Here is a 12,606-nt window from a genome sequence, read left to right on the forward strand (position 1 = left end):
CATCAATACCTCAAAAAATGCAAAAAGTAAATAAGAGACAAGCGCGAATAAACCAAAGTTTTCTAAATTAATTTATGACATCAATTATATATAGTAATTAGTCGAATAATCTGCAATAAGGCTCTATCCATGGAATTCGAGGATTTGAAACAATACCGCTACAAACGGAGCATTAAATGTTAAGTATTGTAGTAAACAAGTATAGTGAACGAGCGAGATTGGGATCGCGTGAATTAGCATGCCGAAACACCTGTCATTCGCCTACAGCAAATTTAAGTTGCGGCAAAGCAATCATCAGATGTATAAATTTTGTTGTTTTTTAACAATCATTAAAACTATAACTTTTTCTCTTTTTCAGAAAAGATTTCGAGACAAGGAGATAAAAAATATTCGTTACTTCATTTTATTATTATCAGAATAAAAAAAAAATAATAATAAGATTAAAATCAATAATTCCGATTCTCTTCCTTCGAATTAAATATTGCAAGATTAACCTTTTGTATAAATTTAAGTTTATATATTCTTATGTTTAAAATAAATCTTTATCCAATGTTATAATAATTATTGAAAAATAATATTGATAAGAATAATACAATATTTCTTTGTTAATGATAAATTTAATTTTGTCTTTATATCGCTTCTATTTTATGTATATAAAAAATATTTTTTATAGTGTATTGTATGAGGAAATTTTCATCGACGTATCGTCACTCTTCATGATATCGAATAAGATTCGAAAACATTCTACATGGAAAATTTGCATCAGCGGTCATCGAACGAGTCATTAACTTTATATATAGTTTACGTCGTTGAGTTGTTTTTGCTCAATCTGGATGCGGTTTGCAATGGCGAGACGAAAACGCATATTATACTTGACGCGGTGACTTTTAGTCATGCCTTTATGCCCTTATGTCATAATTCCACCATCTTAATTAACAGTACAGGTTATTACTTAATTAATGGTAGGAATATACAATTCCACATCGATCAACTTGGTGTATAACAACGGAATATTTTATATATACATACATGTATACATATATACATATATACATATGTACATGTATATATGTATATATGTATATATATATATATATATATAAACGTCGCAAACCGGTCTCTCTCTCTCGTTGAAGATGGATGTGCGCATGTTTTGTTTTGCGAAAAGAACAAGTTGTTTATTGTCCGGCCTGTAGTGCAATTTATCCAGGGTAATAACGAGTTAAAATGTTAAAAATTAAAAAAAAAGTTAAAAAATTAATAACTTTTAACTTAACTTAATTAATTTTAAATGCATTAAATTTTAACTTAATTAAGTTATTTTTAAATGTTAAATTTTTAACTTTTTTTTAAGTTAAAAAATTTTTTTATTTCTTTTAAATATCTTAGAAAAGTAATAAGATTAAGGGCATATTCGTAATCTGTTCATATTTTAAGACCATCTTAAGTAATTTCTTAAGATGCTAATACAGCTCTCTGATTGGTTTATGCGGTGGTTATGCCTTATGCCATAAGCTTTTTAGTCCGGATCTACAATAGGTTTTAAGCCTTAAGTAAGAAATTGACCAATTATAGTCAGGTATTCTTCTCGCATTCGATTGTAATTGGTCAATTTCTTATGGCTTAAGGATTATTAAAAAATAACATTGATCTTGCATCTTCTCTATGTGCTGACTATTTTTTTAAAGTTATATAACTTATATAATAACCTTATGTGTTATATATTTACATCACATATGAATAAAAAAAATTAAAAATTTAATTTACTTAATAATCTATATTGTAGTTATTTAATCTCATTTAAAAAAAAATTAGGACATTATGATCTAAAAAATAATTTTTTTTTAAATTAACTTTTTTTTTAACTTAAGTTAATTCAATATTGACTTAACTTACATCAAGTTAATTTTTCATTCCTTCAACTTTTAACTTAACTTTATTAATTTTGTAAAACCATTAATTTTAACTTTATTCAGTTAAAAAAAACATTAACTTACTCAACCCTGCATGTACCATACGTGGTAAAAAAATCTGGATATATACTATTGCATGTCGGTACATTTTTACACGCGTTACGCGAATTCGATTTCGAGTTACGGCAACGAGCATAAAGTCATTTATTCTGCATACCACTATAATATGTGCCAAATGTAGACGCGATGAAAGAAGCATTTAAACTCGTATTGAAATCAAGGATAAATGATCGAACCGTTTAAAATAAGTAACGCCGGATCTCTTCGCTCATTCTTCAGCAAATTCCGCGAAGACGGGGGGATAAACCACATCCGGGTTACGAATCCGGGCATAGCGATCGCTTCGTGGGACACCACATATATATATATATATGCATATACGACTGCGCCAAGTATTTATGTATGGGACGTACATAGCCAAAGAGGTACAAACTACAAACTCGTCACGCACGCATGCACATCCGTGTGGCCGACAGGCGCCACCGAGTCGAGGTTGTGTGCGTGCGTGCCAGCTGTAGTCGCAGCGCAGCGCAGCGCAGCGCCATGGGTACTTACGAGGAGCGTATGTGCACGCATAGTAAGTACGTGCGTGTGTGAGTGCGTGTGTGAGTGCGTGTGTGATCAACCAGCCGTATGCGTGCATACGCTCCTCTCTCGTCGTTGCGGCGTCGATGAGCTCGCATTTTTCGTCGTGTCGCGCCACTAGCCACTCGAAAGACAACGGCAGCGGCGGCGACGGCGACGGCGACGGCGACGGCGACGACGTAATGATGAGTAACGGTACAGATCGAAACTATGATTAAATGAAATTTTTCACCAATCATCTATAAGGGATAATCTCGATGAATTCATCCCCTTTGTACATTTTTATATTATAATTATATCTTGATAAAGTAATTATATCTTGATTTTTCTTTCTTTTTTTTTTGTATCAGTATTGTGATCTCTTCTTTTCTTATAGGTATAATTTCGTATGTAAAACTGGTTTTGCTCCCGCATTCTGAAATCTATGAAATCTATGATCTAAGAAAATAAGAGCCAGAATGTCATTATTTTGAAACTTACGATTTGGCTAATGAATTAGAGAATAAAGATAAGAGAAATCAGTATCATTACACCCTTGTTGTTTGCCCAATGTTAAACAAAGATAAAACGATCACTGTGTGTTATACTACTGCAAGATACCTGGTTGAAAAAACATATATTACATCTGCAGTCTCTTTGTGCGGATTATGGAATCTACAAGACTAAATGACAATTTGACTTATTGTTAGCCACTTGATTTCGTATACATTCTAACAAACGATAAACGAGCTGAGTGATCCAATACATTTAGATTATCGACCTCGCGATATCCAGAATTGCAACTTTAAAAACGCGTGCACTTGGAGAAAAAAGTTGTATCAATAATTCAGGAAATGGAAGTAACTCGTTATTTATAACGAAGTTACAGTTACAAGTTACTTTATTGGTAACTGCGTTACTTTTTTCCTTTGGTAACTGTAACAGTAACGAAGTTACATTTTTTTGGTAATAGTAACAATTTTACAGTTACTTTTATCGTTATTTTGCACACGATTGGATACGATACAATTGAACAGGCTACTTATAGCACTGAAACTAGAAAGCTCTCTGCTGTGATTGGTAGTCATCGATTTTAAAAAAGTAACGGAAAAGTAACGAAAAGTTACTTTCTCAATAATGAGTTACTTTTAAAAATCATTAACTATAAGTTGTTACTTTTTTTACTCGGTAATGAATAACTGTAATTTCTGGACAGCATAGAAACTTGTAGCAACATTGCTGCAACAATGCAAACTTTCAATGTTGCATATTGCAATACAATGTTGCAGAAACATTGCGAAAACTTCTTTTTTCAATATTACTTGAGCAATGTTGCAGCAGTATTTTTAAAATATTTTCAGCAAGAGACACAAATTGATACAAGAGTCATCCTGTCCTTGTTCAAAAGTAAATTCAGTAAGAAATAAAGATAAGAATAACTCTTGTCACTTGTCAATTTGTGCCTCTGCTAAAAAGTTCACTTTGTTAAGACTTGTATATATTAATTTGTGTATAACCTAATAAAATAAGGACTTGGACATAATGGAAGAATAGGAATTAATGATACACGACACACTTAATCAGATTTTATAATATCTATAGTTATGAAACTGACCAATCTCATTCCTCTATAACTATATTCCTCTGAAAAATGGAATGACTGATTAGTTTCTAACTACGAATATTATTAAATCCAATTAATGTCCATTTCTACCAATGTAGATTAATTTTAATCTCAGTTCAACTTATCTTCGTCTTTTTCTAGTTCTAAAGATTAGAAAAAGGTGAAGAGTAAGTACATTACATTGGAAACATTATATTGGATTGGATTATACATTATATTGGAAACAGACATAAGGTGTAAACGTAGTCAATGTCTATTTATAGGAATTGTACCTATAATTTATACTATAAAAGAATTAGAAGTAGAAGTTAAATATAACATATAATGAATATAAATAAAATATGATTTCATAATTAATTATGTCTTTATATTTTATAGGCGTGTTCCGATAGCTTGAAAATTTATAGTTCACGTTATGTATGTAGATTTTTAGTACTGTATATATCGGAACACACCTATAAAATATAAAATATAAAGACATAATTAATTATGAAATCATATTTTATTTGCATTCATTGTATGTTACATTTAACTTCTACTTCTAAATTTTATATTTAAATTTATATAGCACAAAATATTATAATAAATATTGCATTAACATTGTAATATTACAAGCAATGTTGTTGCATTATTACAATGTTTCTGCAATAATACTGCAAGTATTCCTCCACTGTGCGCAAAACCTATATTGCATATATATTATGTTGTAATATTGCTGCAACATTACGTATCAATATTTTTAAAACGGACATTTTTACGGTGCTGCAATGTTGCTGAAATATTGCAGCAATATTTCGCAATATTTTTGCAATATTGCAATCTTGCAATGAAATATTTTTGCAATGTTGCTGCAATATTTCTGTACTATATGGGTTGTTACTTTCAAAATTACTTTTAAAGGGTAACTTTCCATTCCTTGCAATAACTATAAATTTGTAATGAAATAGCCCCTTAACTATATACATATTATTACATTCTAATAAGAACACTAGATTAAGTGAACTAAGAAAATATAGTAATATTATAAGTCATATAATCAATTACAATACAAATGATTAATATACCACTATATTTTCTTAATTCACTCAATTTATTTATTGTTCTTATTAAACCTTTTTAATGCATTTCTTACATTTATTTTTCTTTCCCAAGTTCGAAATCAAAAGATTGCGTCTTTTATTGTAAGTCGAGTTGTTTTCTTCTGAAGAGAAACTCCGCCAAGACCCTTTGGTGACAATGCCGCGTACTGTTCGTGCTGAGCTTTAGAGAAAAGGTTTTTAACATATTCCTTAAAATTATCTCAATAATTACATTATTACATATAATATAGAATGCTTTATTAGAAAAAAGATTTTGTCTAAACTAGAAAAATGTAATTGTTTAATTTATCTATTTATTGGCATCAAGTTCAAATATAAACTACTCAATGTAGTTGAATCACTATTTCACTGCCAATTAATAGTGCATACTTTGCTCAAAACTGATAATTACACTTAAAAATTCATATTAATCAAACCGAACGCGTACATTTTTTTCTTAAGAAAAGATGTTGACTAATAAAAGGATGCGATTAAATTTTTACTTTAATTTCAGAAAAATAAATAATATGTGCAATTGGTTATAAAGTTATACAGATAGATATTGTATTATGATATGAAAAAAAGCTAGTCCCATGATGTCGTCTATAGCTTATAGCGCCAGGTTCAAGTGTGCACTTGTAGGATTCACTTTTTTGGATTATTCGAAGAAAGAAAAAATAAGAATACGATATACGCGGGGACGTGATGCAACAACGTGCACGCTACGCGTGCAACAAGCGTGTCGATATTTATCATAAGCATGCATATAGATACACTATAACGCACTATCCGCGCGCCTAGCTGGCGCCTGTCATGAGCTTTATCGTCTTTCTAGTTTCTCACTATCGTGCGAACGACGACGAAAACGAAATTTTTAAATTAGCTCGCATCCCGCGTTGTCTCTTATACATATACTATACATATATGTATAATGTATATTTCTACGGACTCGTGCACGAATACGAGAGACCAAATCACGTAAAGAAATTAAATACTCTCCTAAAGATTGTCGTATTTCATAAATATTTAAATTATTCATTCCATGTTCATATCGATGTGCAAATTTAGAACATCAAATTTATCGTAATTTAATAATTCCTTTCTGAAAATATATAAATTCAATAAACATTGTAATACTGCATTCGGATAACATAAAATCTTGTATATATTTTGAAAACCACGTATAATTCAAGCACATATACTTCTTAATAGATTAAACTTACGCAACTTACTGTTGTATGCGCGTGCGTATTGACAATTAAATTTAAGCGATTCATCAGCAGTTGGTAAAAAGTTGAAAACAATTAAAGAGGGAGAAAATTAAAAGGAGCTCGCGCTCCTCGATGTTACATTGTGATAGTTTTATATATAGCAGGCGCCTTTCTCAAGTCTGGATGTTAATCTATCGATTGATGAATCATTTACGTAGCGCTCGATTCGAGTAAGTAAACGATTTCATTGCTCGCCGCTCGCCACTCGTGTCAAGCATTCCATTTCCACGAACGACCGATCCCCTTTCAAGATAGTTTACATTGTCGCGTAATAGTCTTTATTTGTTTGCAACTAACTTGTTTCGACATATCCCCTTTGGCGCCGAGTATTTTTAGGCGACCTGCCACCCCCTCGCAACATATATTTATAATAATACACCGCGCTTACGAACTTGTAGGATTTCACTTTTTCCGTGAGCAAACCTCGCTTTTCCTTCGGTCAAAATGATGAAAATCTTGGACGACTTTGATGAGCCAACAAAAAAAAATTTATCTTGCGCCTGTAGATCCTTATGGATATACTTATTACGCTTTATGGAATATTTCGCGCGTTATTGAATATTACGAAAAGTATTCTTGGTTTCAGCTTCTGTTATGTCGAGAGTATCTCAGATGAATAATTGCACGAGTTGAGGCGATTGAGCCACTGTTCTTTCTTACTAAATTCACGAGAATTAGTAAAACAAGCGTGCCGATTCGAGCACGTGCATGTACGCGCCGTATTTCCTGCGATCATCCGCACGCAACTACCTATATCGCGCTTTTATCAACAACAGTAGCAACCGCAACGTAATAGATATTAAAAACGCACTATATTATTACTATCGTAATAAACCGTATCGTATTATTAAGATAACGAAGGGAGACCGATGCATAAAATATCTCTCGCGAAAGAACAAAAGAAAGAACAAATAGTCGATCGTTACATAGCGTTACATATGAAATGAAATGAAAGAGCGGTACGCAATTTATTTAGAATGGTATATGAATGGAAAAAAGTTGCACGCGTAGATGAAAAGCTGTATGTACAACTAGCACATATGTAATACTTGTGCGTAGATTTTCAAATACACTTGGATCGAGATAGATGCCCAGCCAGCCCAGCGGGTCTTACCTTTATCGGTAGATTGCGCATCTTTGTCAGCGAACATCTCGTAATCCTCTGTGTCTGAATTTGTAGGTGCACCGCTGGTGACAGCGACGACGAGACCTGTCGTCATCATCGCGATAGTCAGTACGTCGCGTGGTAACATCCCGAACGCGATCATCATCGGTTCGCTACTATTAAATCGATTTAATATCTCGGCAAATTATCCGAGTCCACGTTCAATTAATCAGCCACGTGGAGCGAGTCTCTCAAGCGCGAATCGATGCTGACCCGGCACAGCGTATTCGTCGTTAGGACGATGAATTTCCAAAATTTGGGCATGTGTTTCCCTCGAATGTATCGTTGTTGAATTGTTACGATTGATGGATCGACATCACGCGAGCACGTTCAGCATGCAAGTGCACGAGAGTGGAGCAGCACTCGGACGATATCCAGTAGCTGACTGACTCACTCACTTCTACCGACTACTCACAGACCCTACGGCATGGCCACAATAGCGTTCCGCTCCGACCAGCTCCGACCAGCTCCGATCGCGTCGCGTCGGCGCGGTGATTGGCCACCTCGGAGCCAGATCAGCCAGAGAGCCCGAGTTACGCCGAGCGACCAAGAATGCTCGCTTCGAATGTCAGTTTTTAAAGAAAACTCACTACTCCGTTACCGCCTTCAGGTTGCACAGTTTGACTTATTCGAACTCTTTATCTACACCCAGAGATGTAGCCGCATTCATTCAGCTAATTATTTCTCTACTCTTCTTCTTCAAGAACCTACATACACTTTTCTAGATGATTGTTTGTACTTTGTTAAAAAATTCTGCACAGAGAGGAAATTTGTTACACATTGTACATATATATTTTATGTACCGAGATTAGGTTGGCATCGGAATTCAATTGTTTTTCAAAGTCGAATAGCACATGCGTGGCACACTATACTTACATTAACTTGCATTAATAATTATCAGTATCAAGCAGTACGCAGGAAGTCGCAGAAACATGGCATCCGATCGGCATTCGGCCGACGCGACGCCGCGGCGCTGTGCGTGTGTAAGTAGCGCACGAATGAGCGCGAAATAGTGTGGGTGCGATTTGTCAGCGGAAAGTCGGTGAGAACAGCTGCGGCGCGGAAGGGGACGATGGCGCCTAAGCCCTGCTGACGCCAAAGTGGTGCGATCGACGCGACGCGACACAATGTATGTATCTTTGCCTGCTTTTTCGTTATCGTTAGATTGTTAGACGCAACTTTTTTCACTGCTACGATACATACATTGCTCCGTGTTATTCAATTATTCATTTTTCATATACAATACAATTTATGTTACAATATATCGATATATACACACACACACATACACACCCACCTTACAATATTAATACAATTTTACATTAATACTTCTATTCTAATTAGATTTACATTTTTATATATGCACCTCTATATATTTTCAATTATATACAGTAATCATTGATTGAGTCGAAATACGCACGAAATATGTACATACGATTCTTGTACTTTTCTTTCTTGATAATTTCTTTTATACGTTCGTATAACTTATAAATAGATGATTCGCTGTACTCGTTGCGAGACGTCACGACTCTTTCTTCGTCAATATTCGTTTATTTGTGTTAGATGAAACTTCTTTCTCACGATGACCAAGCGTTTTTAGTGTAGGACTTTTGGCGCGCACATACGTACGTTATTCCTCTTTGATCAAGCATCGATAAGATGCGTACGTGTGTGTTCGGTAACCTGGAGGATGACTAATTATGTACGTTGAAACAGCCGGAATGGAGGAGGGCCGGGGCACCTGGCACTCCTGGCAGTCCTGGTATGGTTGATCGGCTCCCACCGGGGAATTTGAGCTACATGGTCCACTGTTAGCTATCCATACGAATAGATACCTATAAAACAAAAGATGCCAGCGCGGTAGTTGATTTATTCTTCAGGCAGCTCCGTCAAATACACACACACACACGTCAGATCTCGCATCTTCAAGTCGTTCGTCACGAGTGACATCGCTTTTTTAGATTTCTCTTTCTCTCTTCCTCACGGTATCTAGTTATTCGTAAATAAAAATTAAACAAAATTGTTTAACAAAACTCGCATCGTTTGGCATTGACAAGTGCCATGCGTTTTCGCGTAAATGTAACAAAATGAAATGTTAAAAACAGGGAGTAGAAGTACTTTTTGGGTAATTATTAGTAACTGCGTTAGTTACATTTTTTTTGGTAGCGATAACGAATTTTACAATTACTTTATCGTTACTTGGCAATTGGACATACATGGTTCGACATTCTAAAAAAGTAACGAAAAAGTTACTGTTTCGAGTAACTATAACGTGTTATTTTTAAAGTAAATAACTTTCCATTTCCCTGGTTAAAAGATTAAGAAATCTAAAAAGATTTTGGAAATTCAATTCTTACAACTTTGCACGTAGATATAATAATAGGTAGAATATATCATATTTTAAATATCGTTACGTATATATTATATATCTATTATATACATTTATATTTTAGACTATTCTTTTTACACACACACGTACAGGATGTAACTGAAATAACGCCACTAATCATACAGTGCTATTCCTAATAAAAAATCAAGTCGAAAAGTCCTCTAGCATTTTGCAATAGTTAACGAGATATTAATTTCTAAAGATTGCCGAATAAACGGATAAAATCGATGTTTAAGACAATTTTAAGATATCTTTCCGCGTTCTTTGTGAAATATTTTGAAGACTTTTCTTAAAAAACTCTTAAAGATATCTTAAAACTATCTTATACGCGCGATTTTGCTCATTGGGTAACTAAAAAAAACAACTAAAAAAAAAATATGACGAAAATTTCAAAATGGTAGAAGATTTTTTGTCTCAGTTTTTTATGAGGAATAACCCTATACAATTAGTGGGTTATTTCAGTTACATCTGTGTATATTTGAGGCCTTATTCTCAACATAATTAAATGAAAAATATCTAATATAAATTGAATGTAAACTTCTGACGAGATATGTATGGAATTCTATAACTTGGAAATTTATATGTATGGAATGCTCCAGACCGACTCTACTGAAGCCAGCCCTGATTATATGTATAGTATACAATAATTAATTTATTAAAGCAAATTTGACAGCCGCGTCTATAATTTTGACGACTGAATCCAAGCTTCAGCGATGTAACAGTTTATCGTTTCGACTGTCAAGGGTTAATAGTGTCTGTTGAGATAATATTATTAGATAGCGCGCGATACTCGATCGCTCGTGATCCGACAACCGTGTCGGCGCTACTGCTGGAACTTGAAAGCTATATCCAGCCAACGCGAACGTAACAAAAAATCGCTTTAATACATGACTCGACCAGCCTGTCGGCAGCAGTTATCTCCCGCACGGTCGGTTTTTATTTATATTTTCCGTTCGTTAGTCGATCAGCGGCATACGATCGAAACGAGAATGTATGTATATCCTCGAGCGCGCGCGTAAACAAGTTTAAGAGATCTATTCTGTAATAAAAGATATTATAATTACATCCCGCGCAATGCATATATCTATTCCTATTCTATTCACAATTCCAAGTTTATATCTATTTATATCTATTATAGATATCTTGTTTAATGAGATGTAATATAGTTTTATATATATATACTTTATCTGTATCTTATTCCGCTTCAGAAAAAAAATCACAATTCCATCGAATCACAATGTATCTATAATTGTAAGTTTCGACGTCATATTCACCAACAATTTACCGTGTCCATTATATAACGATTACTTCGAAGGAATCTATAATATACAATAAAATATTTATTAGTAACATTTTTATTGGTTTCCAGCATCTGTCATTTATTTTCCCAAATTGTAAATTATATTAGATGGATAAATATATATTTATGATATTTATTGGTATATATATATATATATATATATTAGATTATATCTGATAAAAAATAAATATATGTGTGTTCATAAATTGATATCTGATTAAAAATTATTTCGTTAAGATATCCTTATAGTTAACTCGTCGAGCTTCCTATATATAAATCACGATCAAAAATCGATTCGATACACACGTACGATGCCGGAGATTCCGATCCACTTAAAACCGGATCTTGTCCCAACTCCCTACAGGTTTATTCGGATATGTCTGACAAGGATAGAAAGCGTGAATAATGCGATGGAAAACAATCCTTCGATACAAAAGGCGTGGAATTGAAACGATCGTTACAATACGATACAATGATTAAAGGAATCAATTATTTAAGAACTTGATGCGACTGAATTCGATTAAATTACATATTAAAATCAATGTTCTCTATTGATAGGAAAATGATGATCATGTAATTTTCAATGGATTTCAATTAAATTCATTTAAATATCACGCAATATATAATAAGAAAAAGCTTATATTGGAAAAAAAATCAATATCTTTTATACATTATAATAGTATTTATATATCTTTTGTCAAATGGAATACGCAGTTATAGATTATACATGATAGATGTATGGAAATCCAAATTGCACGATTGAACAATGGATAAAGTTTTATCTTTATCATTCAAAAATGAGAGAGTTAAGGATTGCTCTTCGATCATTTTTTTATTGTAAAACGCAAAGAAATCGAAAGATGATAAAGACGAATTGTGAGGCCGCGCACGATGTCATCCACTCCAAGATAAAAAGAATAAGAGACTAACGATACATGCGTTTTACTTAAGGTGTATATGAGATGGGTCGACCGTCCCGAACTCGAAAACCCACTTAACCATTCGGAGAATGAAGATTAGAGGGCAGGTTTGTAAGGAGCCTCCAAGCCGTGCTATCTACGGCTTTCAGGATGGGGAAGGAACTGAAGATCTTGGGGATCGACCCCTCGAAAGGCAGACTGATAAGAGGGCGGCTTTTAGTGTATCGCGACGGTAATACAAATTAACCCGAGGAAGTGCGGTCAAATAGCCGAAGAAAAGGAAACTGGATAGTTTTTAGATAATGAGGAACAGGCCTAAAT

General features: G+C 33.8%; 2 protein-coding genes across 2 annotated transcripts in view; both read right to left on the reverse strand.

Annotated features, from left to right (window-relative positions):
- LOC108689990 (BMP and activin membrane-bound inhibitor homolog) overlaps window positions 1-8,067 on the reverse strand; it is a 24,422-nt gene extending 16,355 nt beyond the window's left edge. The window contains exon 1 of the mRNA XM_018197013.1: window positions 7,626-8,067. Coding sequence (XP_018052502.1) covers window positions 7,626-7,782 — 157 coding nt within the window. The 5' untranslated portion in view covers window positions 7,783-8,067. The remainder of the gene's footprint in view (window positions 1-7,625) is intronic.
- Window positions 8,068-11,335: 3,268 nt separating this feature from the next.
- The window catches only part of LOC108690008, a 6,899-nt gene continuing 5,628 nt past the window's right edge, over window positions 11,336-12,606 (reverse strand). The window contains exon 4 of the mRNA XM_018197043.1: window positions 11,336-11,384. Within this exon, the coding sequence (XP_018052532.1) occupies window positions 11,336-11,384 (49 nt within the window). The remainder of the gene's footprint in view (window positions 11,385-12,606) is intronic.

Source organism: Atta colombica, unplaced genomic scaffold, assembly GCF_001594045.1.
Source record: "Atta colombica isolate Treedump-2 unplaced genomic scaffold, Acol1.0 scaffold29, whole genome shotgun sequence".
NCBI classification, from domain to species: domain Eukaryota; kingdom Metazoa; phylum Arthropoda; class Insecta; order Hymenoptera; family Formicidae; genus Atta; species Atta colombica.